The sequence below is a fragment of the Artemia sp. Qi Xiang Cuo genome, chromosome 11 (genome assembly GCF_049724085.1).
Source record: "Artemia sp. Qi Xiang Cuo chromosome 11, ASM4972408v1, whole genome shotgun sequence".
Classification (NCBI taxonomy): Eukaryota; Metazoa; Arthropoda; class Branchiopoda; order Anostraca; family Artemiidae; genus Artemia; species Artemia sp. Qi Xiang Cuo.
Window position 1 is genome coordinate 31,870,778 of NC_142804.1, and position 12,034 is coordinate 31,882,811.

The 12,034-nt window shown below is 36.4% G+C and overlaps 1 protein-coding gene across 2 annotated transcripts in view; it reads left to right on the top strand.

Annotated features, from left to right (window-relative positions):
• The first annotated feature begins 6,182 nt into the window (after positions 1–6,182).
• LOC148946883 (uncharacterized) overlaps positions 6,183–12,034 on the top strand; it is a 63,039-nt gene continuing 57,187 nt past the window's right edge. For both annotated transcript variants that reach the window (XM_089096694.1, XM_089096696.1), the window contains exons 1-2: positions 6,183–6,250; positions 10,022–10,179. In XM_089096694.1, the coding sequence (XP_088952820.1) occupies positions 6,217–6,250; positions 10,022–10,179 (192 nt within the window). In that variant the 5' untranslated portion in view covers positions 6,183–6,216. The remainder of the gene's footprint in view (positions 6,251–10,021; positions 10,180–12,034) is intronic.

Below are 12,034 nucleotides of genomic sequence, written 5' to 3' on the forward strand. Positions count from 1 at the left end.
AATTGTATTAAATTGAAACTTCCAGGATATGATGAGAGGGATGTTCAACTGACCAAAAGGTAACACGTTAATACTACTACTATTAATACTAATACTACTACTGTGACTACTATTACAACCATGCCTAACGGTATGAGGGTGAAATTTTAAGGAAATTATGAGGGTGGGTGGTGAAAAAGAATCACAACATGCCGTCTTTATGCAGGTTGTCAAAAGGGCGCATCACAATATCTTGAGAACAGTTTTATGAGTGAAGTTGAAACTTACAAGGTTTGTTGCGGGGGATGTTGAACTGACCAAAAGATGATATTTGTATCCTATTGCAACTGCTTCTACTAATAATAGCACCACTGTTGCTACTACTGCTATAATTATTACTACTGCTACTACTGCTGCCACTAAAGCTAATGCTACTGCTATTAATTTTACGACAACTTATACTACTGCTAGTACTATTACTGCTGGTGCTACCTCTACTGCTACTAAAGCTAAGGGTATGAAGGCGAAAAATTTGAGGTACACAAAACTGTATTGGACTAAATCGAAACAAACTATGCTCACATAGGTTGTGAAGAGGACGTATTAGCAATGATTTAGAAACGGTTGATGGTATTAAATTGAAACTTTCAGCGTATGTTGAAGGTGTTGTTAAAGAAACCAAAGGTGCTGTGTGCGTGCCGCTAATAATGCTGCAACTGTTGCTACTACGAGAGCTATGAGTGTTAAGGTTAAGCTTAAAAGGAATATTTAGGCGGATATTGAACTAAATGAAAATGAACTGTGAGTATGTAGATTTTCAAAAAGGTGACAAGGTAATATCTCAAGAACGGCTTACATTATTAAGTTAGACCTCTAAGGGTAAGTTGTCGCGGATTTCGAACTAGCCAGAAGGCACATATGTGTATACTATTAATACTACCAGTACTGTTACTTTAACTAATAACGCTAAGGGTATCAAGATGAAACTTTTATTTAACGTTTTGGGGGAGTTTCAGTTAAACGAATCAACTATATATACCCAGGTATTCAAAATGGCGCCAAAGCAATATAATAGGCAGCGCCACCCTCTTTTAGCTAGCAGTATCATTGAAACTTTTAAAAGAGCTTATTCGACTGGAAATTAAAAGTTCTAGTGCCCTTTTTAAGAGTCAAAAGGGATTGGAGGGCAAGTAGCCCTATGTCTCGAGGTCCACTAACTATGCGTCTAGGTATATTGGGTATATGATCCCTCCACAGTTATGCAATTTCCCTATTACGCTTTAAAATTAAATCAAAGGAACTTGATGGGTATTAAGTTGAAATAGTGCTACTACTACTACTACTGCTCTTACAGTTTAAATAAATCAAAAGAGTGTGAATCTAGGATGTCAAAGAGCATAGATCGAATTTTTTGGGAGTGGTATAAATTTTATTTTTCAGGTCAACTTGAGGAGGTATAAAACTAAATTAAACAATACTATTTGTGTTGGGATTAAAAATTGTTGAAAAAGTTTGTCCAACATACAAATAGTTAGTCAAACTATGGATCTTTATAGAAATTAATTAAAAAAAACTTTTTCCACAAAATAAGTTTTTCAAAAAAAAATTAAAGAACTCCATTAAAACAAAAGTGAACAAAAATAGAATCAAATAATCTACCAAGCACACAACTAACACAAATCAGTATCAATAGATAAATGAAACCCAAAACAAACAGAATTAAAATAAACAACATAGTCAAACTCAAAACGAGCAGAAATTAATATGAGTAAGGATCTAAAACCCTATGCTTTCTGAAAGCCAGAATATAATTTGTACTTTACTGAAAAAAATTCAAACAAATTTACTGAAAAAAATGTGCATTGTCAGTTTAATATAAGTATTAAACTGACAATGTATTCTAAGATAAAAGAGTCTTTTGGACTAGAATATTATTTTAAGCTGAATTTGCCACCGGAAAACTTGCGTCTGTGGTTCCAGGTCCGAGCAAATGGTTTGCCCTTAAAAAGTAGATTAAAAGTATTTGAAAGAAATGCTCAGGGCCCGAGATCATGTTATACTTGCTCTTTATGTGGTATGGAGGAAGAAAATTTGCTCCATTTTTTGACGGTGGCTTTCAGATTTGAGATTGAAGTATTTAGGTGATGGGGAAGTGTTTTTTTTTCTGGGATCCTTAAATCTTCATCCCGGGAGACGATTATAGCAGTGACTGGATTTATAAAAGAGGGTTTAAAAAGATGTGAGTAATGGGTTTAAGGTTTTCGTTTTTTGTTAGTAGTTATACCATTTATCTATATGTATGCTGGCTGTTGTCTTATATAATCATTGTAATGTTTGTATATGGCCTAGCGGCTGAATCAATTATCTATCTATACATATTCAGATATTTATTCCTTAAAATCTTAAATAAGTTTTGATTTCTTAAAGTTATAAAAATGAAAACATTTAAAAGAATTTTTTTCAGTAAAGTACGAATTATATTCTGAAATGATGGGCGTGGGAGAGGTATTCGCCCTCCGATTGCTTTTGACTATTAATAAGGGCACTAGCTCTCTCAATTCCCAATTGAATGAGCCCTTTTTGAAGTTTCTACGATAACACTTTCTATAAAAAACCTTATATGCCTCCAGGGCAAAGCTTAAAACTTTTGCCCAGGGGGCTGTAGGGGGTTTGTCATCCTCAAAGAAATAATTTTGGACCCTTCAACTACGTTGAACAAAATGGCTATCTTAAAATTTTGATTGAATTTGTTCGGGGAAATGGTGGGCGTGAGATGGGGGGGGGGGGGTTAGTTGCCCTCCAATCACTTACGACTATTAAAAAGGGCACTAGCCCTTTCAATTTCAAATCGAACGAGCCCTTTTTGAAGTTTCTACGACAACACTTTCAATAAAAACCTTATATGCTCCCAGGGCATAGCTTACAACCCTTGCCATGGGGGTTGTGGGAGGGGTTGTCATACTCAAAGACCTAATTTCCAGAACTTTAAACTACGTTGAACAAAATGGCTATCTCAAAAATGTTGATTGGATGTGTTTGGGGAAATGGTGGGCATAAGAGGGGGGGTTAGTTGCCCTCCAATCACTTTCTACTATTACAAAGGGAACTAGCCCTTTCAATTTGTAATTGAATGAGCACTTTTTGAAGTTTCTACGACAACCCTTTCTACGAAAACCTTATATGCCCGCAGGGTATAACTTACAACCCTTGCCCTGAGGGCTGTGAGGGGGGGGGGTCATCCTCAAAGACATAAGTTTCAGAACTTTCAACTACGTTGAAAAGTGGCTATCTCAAAGTTTTGATTGAAACTATTTGGGGAAATGGTGGGCGTGAGAGGGGGGTTAGTTGCCCTCCAATCACTTTCGACCTTTAAAAAGGCCACTAGCCCTTTCAATTTCCAATTTAATGAGCCCTTTTCGAATTTTCTGTGACAACGCTATCTATAAAAACCTTATATGGCCCCAGGGCATAACTTACAACCCTTGCCCTGGGGGGTGTGGGGGTTTGTCATCCTCAAATACATAATTTCCAGAACTTTTAGCTACGTTGAACAAAGTGGCTATCTCAAAATTTTGATTAGATGTGTTTGGGGAAATGGTGGGCATGAGAGGGTGGTTAGTTGCCCTGCAACCACTTGCGACCATTAAAAAGGGCCCTGGCCCTTTCTATTTCCAATCGAGTGAGTAATTTTTGAAGTTTTTACGACAACACTTTCTATAAAAACCTTATATGCCCCCATCGTAACTTACAACCCTTGTCCTGACGGTTGTGGGGGGGGGGGCTGTCATCCTCAAAGACCTAATTTCCAGAACTTTAGACTACGTTGAACAAAACGGCTATCTCAAAATTTTGATTGATATGTTGGGGGAAAGGATGGGCGTGAGAGGGGTGTTAGTTGCCCTCCAATCACTTTCGATAATTAAAAAGGGCACTAGCCCTTTTAATTTCCAATAGAATGAGCCCTTTTTGAAGTTTCTACAACAATGTTTTCTATAAAAAAACCTTATATGTCCCCAGGGCATAACTTACAACCTTTGCCCCGAGGGCTGTGGAGGGGGGGGGGTTGTCATCCTCTAAGACACAATTTCTAGAAACTTTCAACTACGTTGAAAAAATGGCTATCTCAAAATTTTGATTGGATGTGTTTGAGGAAATGATGTGCATAAAAGGGGGGTTAGTTGCCCTCCAATCACTTTCTACTATTACAAAGGGAACTAGCCCTTTCAATTTGTAATTGAATGAGCAGTTTTTGAAGTTCCTACGACAACCTTTTCTATAAAAACCTTATATGCCCGCAGGGTATAACTTACAACCCTTGTCCTGAAGGCTCTTGGGGAGTGTCCTCCTCAAAGACATAATTTCCATACCTTTCAACTACGTTGAACAAAATGGCTATCTCAAATTTTTTATTGGATGTGTTTAGGGAAAAGGCTGGCGTAAGAGGGGGGTTAGTTGCCCTCCAATCACCTTCGACTGTTAAACAGGGCACTAGCCCTGTTAAAAAGGGTACGACTGTTAAAAAAGGTACTGTAACTTTAATATCCATTCAAATGAGCCCTCTTTCTGTGTTCTAGGTCCATTGGTTCGATTCGATCACCCTTGGGAAAAAATATTCATCCGTGATCTTTGTTTTGGGAAGAAATATGTAATTCCCCTTTTTGTAGACTGGAGCTTGAACACTATAATAGGATTCTTTGATATGCTGAATATGGTGGTGTGATTTTCATTATGATCGCTTGACTTTTTGGGGTTGTTTCCCCAATTTTTGAAATTCAAGCAAATTTTCCCGGGCTCTTACCTTTTGATGTGTAGCAATGAACTTAATGAACTTTATATACTTGAAATATTTGTTTCAATATTTGTTTTGCATAAAAAACAGTTGTTTCGATGTATTAATTGTTATCAAAATTCCTGTTACTGTTGTAATAGTTTCTGTTACTGTTGGGCCGAGTCGCTCCTAACTGACAGCTTGTTACCTTGAACTGTTTGATATTTTTCTTTATATATGACTTGATTTTTTGCTCGTCTGAGGTTTTAATATAGTTCTTAGTTTTTCTTTGAAAAACTTCTTTTCTGGAAAACATTAAAAAAGTTAACATGCATATAAAAATTAAATTTTTTTTTACGTTGGTCTTGTGTTAGAACATGCATGCTTGAAGCCTTTAGGTAAAAAAGCTATATATATATATATATATAAAAAAAAAAAAATATATATATATATATATATATATATATATATATATATATATATATATATAAATATATATAAATATATATATATATATATATATATATATATATATATATATATATATATATATATATATATATATATATATATATATATATATATATATATATATATATATATATATATATATATATATATATATATATATATATATATATATATATATATATATATATATATATATATATATATATATATATATATATATATATATATATATATATATATATATACGATAACTGTCGCTTGTTTTAGGTTTCAATGTCGACTTTAATTTCATTTGATCTTCATATTTTTTAATTTGTGCTTATGATATTCATCTTTAATATGATGTTCAAGATTATGCTAAATATAAGAAAGAACAGCCAGCCCTAGCCCTCCCCTTCCTTACGCCAAAGTTTAACTTTTTTTTAATCATAGCTTCGAGAATGAAAGAGCTCATTTTGCTGTATTTGGGGAAAACAGAAATTTCGCTCCAACTGTTAGTTGAAGACTAACTGTTTTTTAGATAGGGATTTAACCCTAGCTCCAGGCTAACCAGAGGTTTGGAATTTAATGATGTAATTAAATAAGAAAAAAAATCAACTGAAAGTTAAGAGCAACATAGAAAATTTGGTATATTTTCTGCTTTCTTGGGATATTTTCCGATTAAAAAATAAAAAATAACCAAATTTTCTGATGCTATTATCTTTTATCCATAGCTTTGAAGTACTCTCAAATAGCTCCAGTTTGCATTTAAAATACTAAGCTTGCTATGATAAAAGTCTCTTTTCCGGTATTATCTCTACAGGTAGTCAATATTTTTCTTAGAGAAATTTGAACAAAATTCGTTTTTGTGACAAGTCAGCTATATTTGTTATCTTCCAAAACTAGAAAATGTTGATGTCAGTTTCCGGATGACACTATTGACCTTTCTTTTCTTTTGAAAGTTTTGGTACACTTTCGAAAGATCAGTTGGATGAACAGTGTTCCCTAGCTTTCCAACCATGGGACTACTGGCAATTGGTATTGTTTTTCTCTGTGAGTACTTCTCAACGTTTCAGGAATGATTAAATAACTGAAGGAACAGTATTTTGTTTTTTTTAAATTCTGGTTTTCTTTAAAATGTAAGCAGTGTTTTTGGACATCATAGCGTTTTCCCCTTTTACCATTTTTTCCTCTTTTGACTTCCTCTTTCCAGGGTGGGAGGGGGTCGCTTAATTGTGTACTTCAAGATAAAACTCTATTTTTGGATGTACCAACAATTAGTTTTGGAACAGCCAAGTGTTTTTCTTGTTTTGGGAAAATTACCAAGAACCTAATTAACGATGGTCAAAACATCAATTAACCTGATATCAACCAATAATGCCTTCTTCTCTTCTTGATGTTTGTCATATCAACTGTTTTTACGAAGTTTCTAAAAAGCGCATGAATACTGTACCTGAATACAGTTTTAACTTCCCCATGTCATGTAATTGCTCTTTTATGCTGTGTTAAACAAAAACCAAACTAAGCTTGTCCAAATCAAAGTCTACACGTTGCCATAGACTTAGTAAAAAGCAAAGCGTCTCTCATGTAAAATTTCTTCCCCTGCCTCTTTATTTAGAATAAGTAGAAAGCTGGGAAGGGGTGATTCAATAGATACTTCCTCTTTTCAAGGGTCAAAATCAATCGGAAGACAATTAATCTTGAACTTGTGCTTTTTTTGTACCAAACAGCCTATGTGACCCTTAAATAGCTTGAATCAAAGTTTTGACTTTGACGTTTCACAGAGAGTGGTCGAAATCTCCGAAAAATATGCCTTCATGGGGGACATGACACCAGCCTTTGTGCTGGGGCTTTCAAGTGTAAAAATAATCCCATCCCTCATAGATATGTATTGGCCGAAAAGGCTGACATGTTGCACTGTTAAAGTGTGAACTATGCATGGAATTTAAATATGTGTAATCGCAAACACAAATTGTGTCAATTTTGCCGTGAATAAATCCCCCGTTCTTTACCGCCAACTGTTTTTTTTAGCAGAAATGTAGGCATTTTGGCTCTTCATTAAGTAGAAATCAAGCACTGATTTTAAGCACGTGTGATTAGATTGTAAAAAGTTGGTCTGTGGAAACATGCTGCCAAAACGAGCTGATTCCAGGCTGTGGAATGATTCGATGCAAACCCAGCTAGTTCCACACTGCTAGGTTTTGCAGTATGATTGCATTCAGGCTTGGTGCAAAAACCATTTAAGTCCTGGAGCGATCCAAAACTATATCCTGGTTTGGTGCAGTAACGATCTAAGTCCAAGCTGCCATTTAGTCATCCCTGACTGCCACCTCTTCAGCAGACAGTTTGATAGGTAGCGCCTTCTTCAAATGGAAAAAAAAAAAATAGAATCATGTTCAATCTATATGATTAGAAGTAAGTGGCCCTGTGCCTTTTACCATTCTCCTCTCACCCCGCGTGAACTTTCTACTTCACTGCCGACTTTTTGGCAAATGGACAAGCATGTTGCTCCTTGTTTGAAAGTCGTGTCCAAAAGACCAGAAAGTATTGTTAATCTTCCTACCAATTATCATGTAGGCTATTAAAACTATTTAAACTACAGGAGAGGACTGTAAAGAAGAATTTTAAAAATAAAAATTTCTCCTTAGGTAATTAAAGATCAACGCTGTGGTAAAATAAACGAAACATTAAAACACTTTCCTAAAATCTTTTTTGTTTGGTTTTTTATTCATATAAGTCTAGTAGCGTACATGATAGTTGTAGGAATACGATAAACGTTTTCTTTTTTTTTCAATTTCTAAAATCGGCTTTAAACAAGTTGTGACATGAATATTCTTCTGCTAATAAGATATCATGAGGTGCAGAGTTGAGGGGGGGGGGGAATGGTCCACTTTTTACCTCCGATCATATAGACCGAACATGATTTCATGTTTCCAGTTTCAAGAAGGTGCTACCCGTCTAACTTTTTCCTAAATAGGTTGCAGTAGGGAGGGCTAAGTGTAATTTGGACTTAGCTTGTTTTTGCCCTGAATCATGACTAAAAACTGGATTGTTATGTAAATATTGCATGATTATCTAATCCCTATTTACAGCTGAAGATTTTGTGGTGGGAAAGGAAGGAGTCATTGGCGGGGACACGGGCTCACTTTGTGTCTCCCATCATGTGGATTGCGTGATCATGTGGCTTGCAAAATATGTTTGCGTGATCCTGGCTCAGATAAGGTGAGACGTGCCTTTTTTCTCCTAAACAAAATTATCGGGTGGTATCAGAGGCTTAGAACTCGTTTCTGTTCTCCAATCATGCAGACTGAAAATCACAGAGTTATTCCGGTTCAAACAGGATGCTATATGCCTACATTTGGGCTAAAAAGTCTGGACTGGTAGGCAGGGGACGTTGGAGGGGCCAAAGGTCATCTCTGGTTCTCTTTTCCTATAGAGTGATAACAATTTCATGATTCTCATTAAAAAAATGAGGGAGAAGTGAAGAGGTCCCTAACAATGTGCCCCTAATAATACTGTACAGTCATTAAAATATCAAGGTGATATGCAGGCAATTGAGGGACAAGTTTTTGCTGAGGTGTGAGGTAGTGAAACTACCGAGCCGACGAGTGATAGACTAAAGCGTGGATGGCAGAAGTTGAGACTTAAAAATAAACATTTGAGTGATAAGTCTGGAAAAGATCGCATGATATGTGTCACTTCAATGATGGCTTGCCTAAAAAGTGACCTATAAATTAAAAGTGCTTTGATTCATTCGAAATTTGGTAGACAGGTACCTGTAGCCAAGAAATTTTAAACCACTGACCGTACTTACCAGGTGCGAGCGGGTTTAAAACTTTAATAGTTCTCAGAGTCCTCGATGTTTGAAACCTTGATGTGTTTTCAAATGGATACTTTTGTTGTCTTTTGCTAATTTTTGGCTTTTCACGTTATTTTTCGAGTCTTGGCCATTTTTGGCTATCTGTATGATATTAGGTATATCCACATCATGAATTTAGATAATTTGAGGAAACACTGCATGAATTTGGACATTGCTCTGAAAAGTGGTGATTCGTATGATGTGTATGGTTTGGACTTATTTGAAGAACTAAAAGCCTCTAAAGAATTTATTCCAGGAGATTTTCAAACAGTATTTCCATGCCTTCAACTTCTTGTGCTGCTGCCACGTTCGGTTCCAAATGCTGAAATTGCATACAAAATAACGTTAACAGTGCCAGTAACCATAGCAAGAACAGAAAGAAGCTTCTCAAAATTGAACTTTATAAAAACTACTTGATCATTAACGTCTTGTGTTTGATTACATAGATTGGCAATTTTATCAGTTTAGCAAGATATTGTCGCCATTCTTGATTATAAAGCATTCACTGAATTTCAGATACTAACCTATCGAGAAAATGGAGGAATTTAGGGAAATGGATTTCTAACACGAGAAAATATTTTCTTAAGCCAAATTCATAACTAAACGTGCGCGAAAACGCCAACACTTGTAACTTCAAATCTTAAACAGGTTAATAATTTTGATCCCCTAAATCTCCCTAATATCTGCTATGCATCCGACCGGTGTGACCCCATACAACGAGGAAGTGTTTTAATATTGGTGAGGCACTTAGTGATTTAGGACTGCTCCCTAAATAATCGTTGAACGTTCAGTAGTTGACAAAAGGCGTGTTATTGTTGTATCTAAGGAGCTGGGGTGGGGATAGTGGGCTCACACTCCATGACCCTACTTAGGCTCCTCCATTTATAGACTAAAAAATGAGAGATATTTCGCTCCTATTTATTTCAGTTGACTGTGGGATTTTACACATGGTGATTATTTTTTAGATCTTTCTGCAGCCTGTAACTGTTCAAAGTTCTATGATGACGAGCTGTCAGCCAATCCTGAGCGATTCCAGGAATCAATGGGAGGTCCAAGGATCGCTCATGTTACAGTGATGTCGGGTTTGACCTCAAATGTCCATGGTAACCTAGTTCTTGAACAGGTAAATATGAAGATTTTCAGTGCTTTTTTAAGGTTGTTATTATCTGCTCCTGCACGAGTGATACTGTTACCAGGAACTTATATCAGGAAACTTATTATACGAGTTTCGAACTGAAATAGTTACAAACAGAATAATTGAATAAAAAATGCATTATTTCTAGAATCTGTGGCGCAACAAATGCCCCTAGGCAATGAAGTCTTAATCATAAACTCGTATCGTTCTGGCTAAATCTATTAAGTCCACTTCTGCAAATTTTGCAGGAAGACAACATTGTTTAAACACTTCACAGGAGTGGTCTTTTTGAAACCTATTCAAAAATTACCTATTTCAAACAAAAGTCTTTCAAAGTAAAGTAAAGAATCACATAAAAACCTAAAGCGAGTAGAGATAATTCAAACCAGAAATTCCTATGAATTAATAAATGAATTCTAAAATTAGTCGAAATCAAAGTGAATAGTTGAGTTACAGTTAAAACGAGCAAAACTAAAACGGAGGCTTGACTGTCATTTGCGCTTACTGATTACGCTATTTTATATTTCGGACAGGCGTTTTCCATTTGTCGTAACATCACAGCAACAGAAAATTGAATCAGAATACGAACCAATTTCAAGGAGGCACACTTGTGCCTCTATAAAGAGGTGACCCACCACAATGTTAAGCGATTTCAGGTCCTAGAGGTTGCAGAGAGACGGCGGCGATCGCATTTTGTAGCCCAAGCTCAAACTAAGAAACTTGCAAAATTTCATCCTCCTCCGACTTTATCTTCATGGGGTAAACTGGGCCGGAAGTTTGGACCCTCCTACCACAGCTCCCCTTTAACATTGTCCGATTGGGCTGAAATTTAGAGGTTAAGCTTTCCTAGGGCCCGGGAGCTTATCCTCAAAATTTCAGCTCAATCCGATCACTCCTTCCCTGTTTTCATAAAACCAAATATAGCCACTTAAAATTCATAATTTTTTTTTTCTTAACCACGCCTATAGGCCACAGCTGGCAACCGATCCGGGTGAATGAGAACTCATTCAAAGCAGAATTCGACCTGTTAGGGCCTTTTGATATTTTCAGACCGAAAAAATTATCCCCCGAATTTACATTTACGAAAAACCTCGTTTTCATATAATAGCCCATGTTAATTTTCCCACCACAAACCCCCTTTTACGTGGTCTGATCGGGCTGAAATTTAGAGAATAATCTTTCCTGGGGCCTGGGAGCTTATCCTCGAAATTTCAGCTCAATCTAATCCATGGGCGCCCATAAGCTGAATTCCAGGGGGGGGGGGGAAAAATTCGTCTAATTGCTACTTTTAATGCTATATAATAGACATCTCAGAACAAAAATATAAAAATAAGGCAAGATAATTCTACCAGGGGGGGGGGGGGGCCCCCCCCCCCCCCCCCATATGGGCACCCATGGTCTGATCACTCCTTCCCTGTTTTCCAAAAACCAAATATCAAGTTTCGTGGGAATTTGCTTGCGTCGAAAATAGCTTCCATTTACTAAAAAACAATTACAATTGTGTCTGTTTAGTCCAGCGGGTGGTACTCCAGACTGTCAGGCGGGAAACCCGGGTTCGATTTACCGTCAGAGCAAATTTTTTATGTACTGAATTTAAACTTAAAAAAGAAACTCAGTTTCTTTTTTAAATTATTTGAAAAAAATTACGTTTTCTAAAGAGTTAAAGAGGCTGAGTTACAAGGTCGACCCTTAAAAGGTACAGGGATTAGGAGGCACAGTTGGGGGGCTGTTAAAGAGGCTTAGTCACAAGTTCGAACCTTAAAACGTACAGGGATTAGGAGGCACCCTGTACGACGTGATTTGAGTATTCAGGAATTAAAAGCCTTAACACAAGAATATTCAA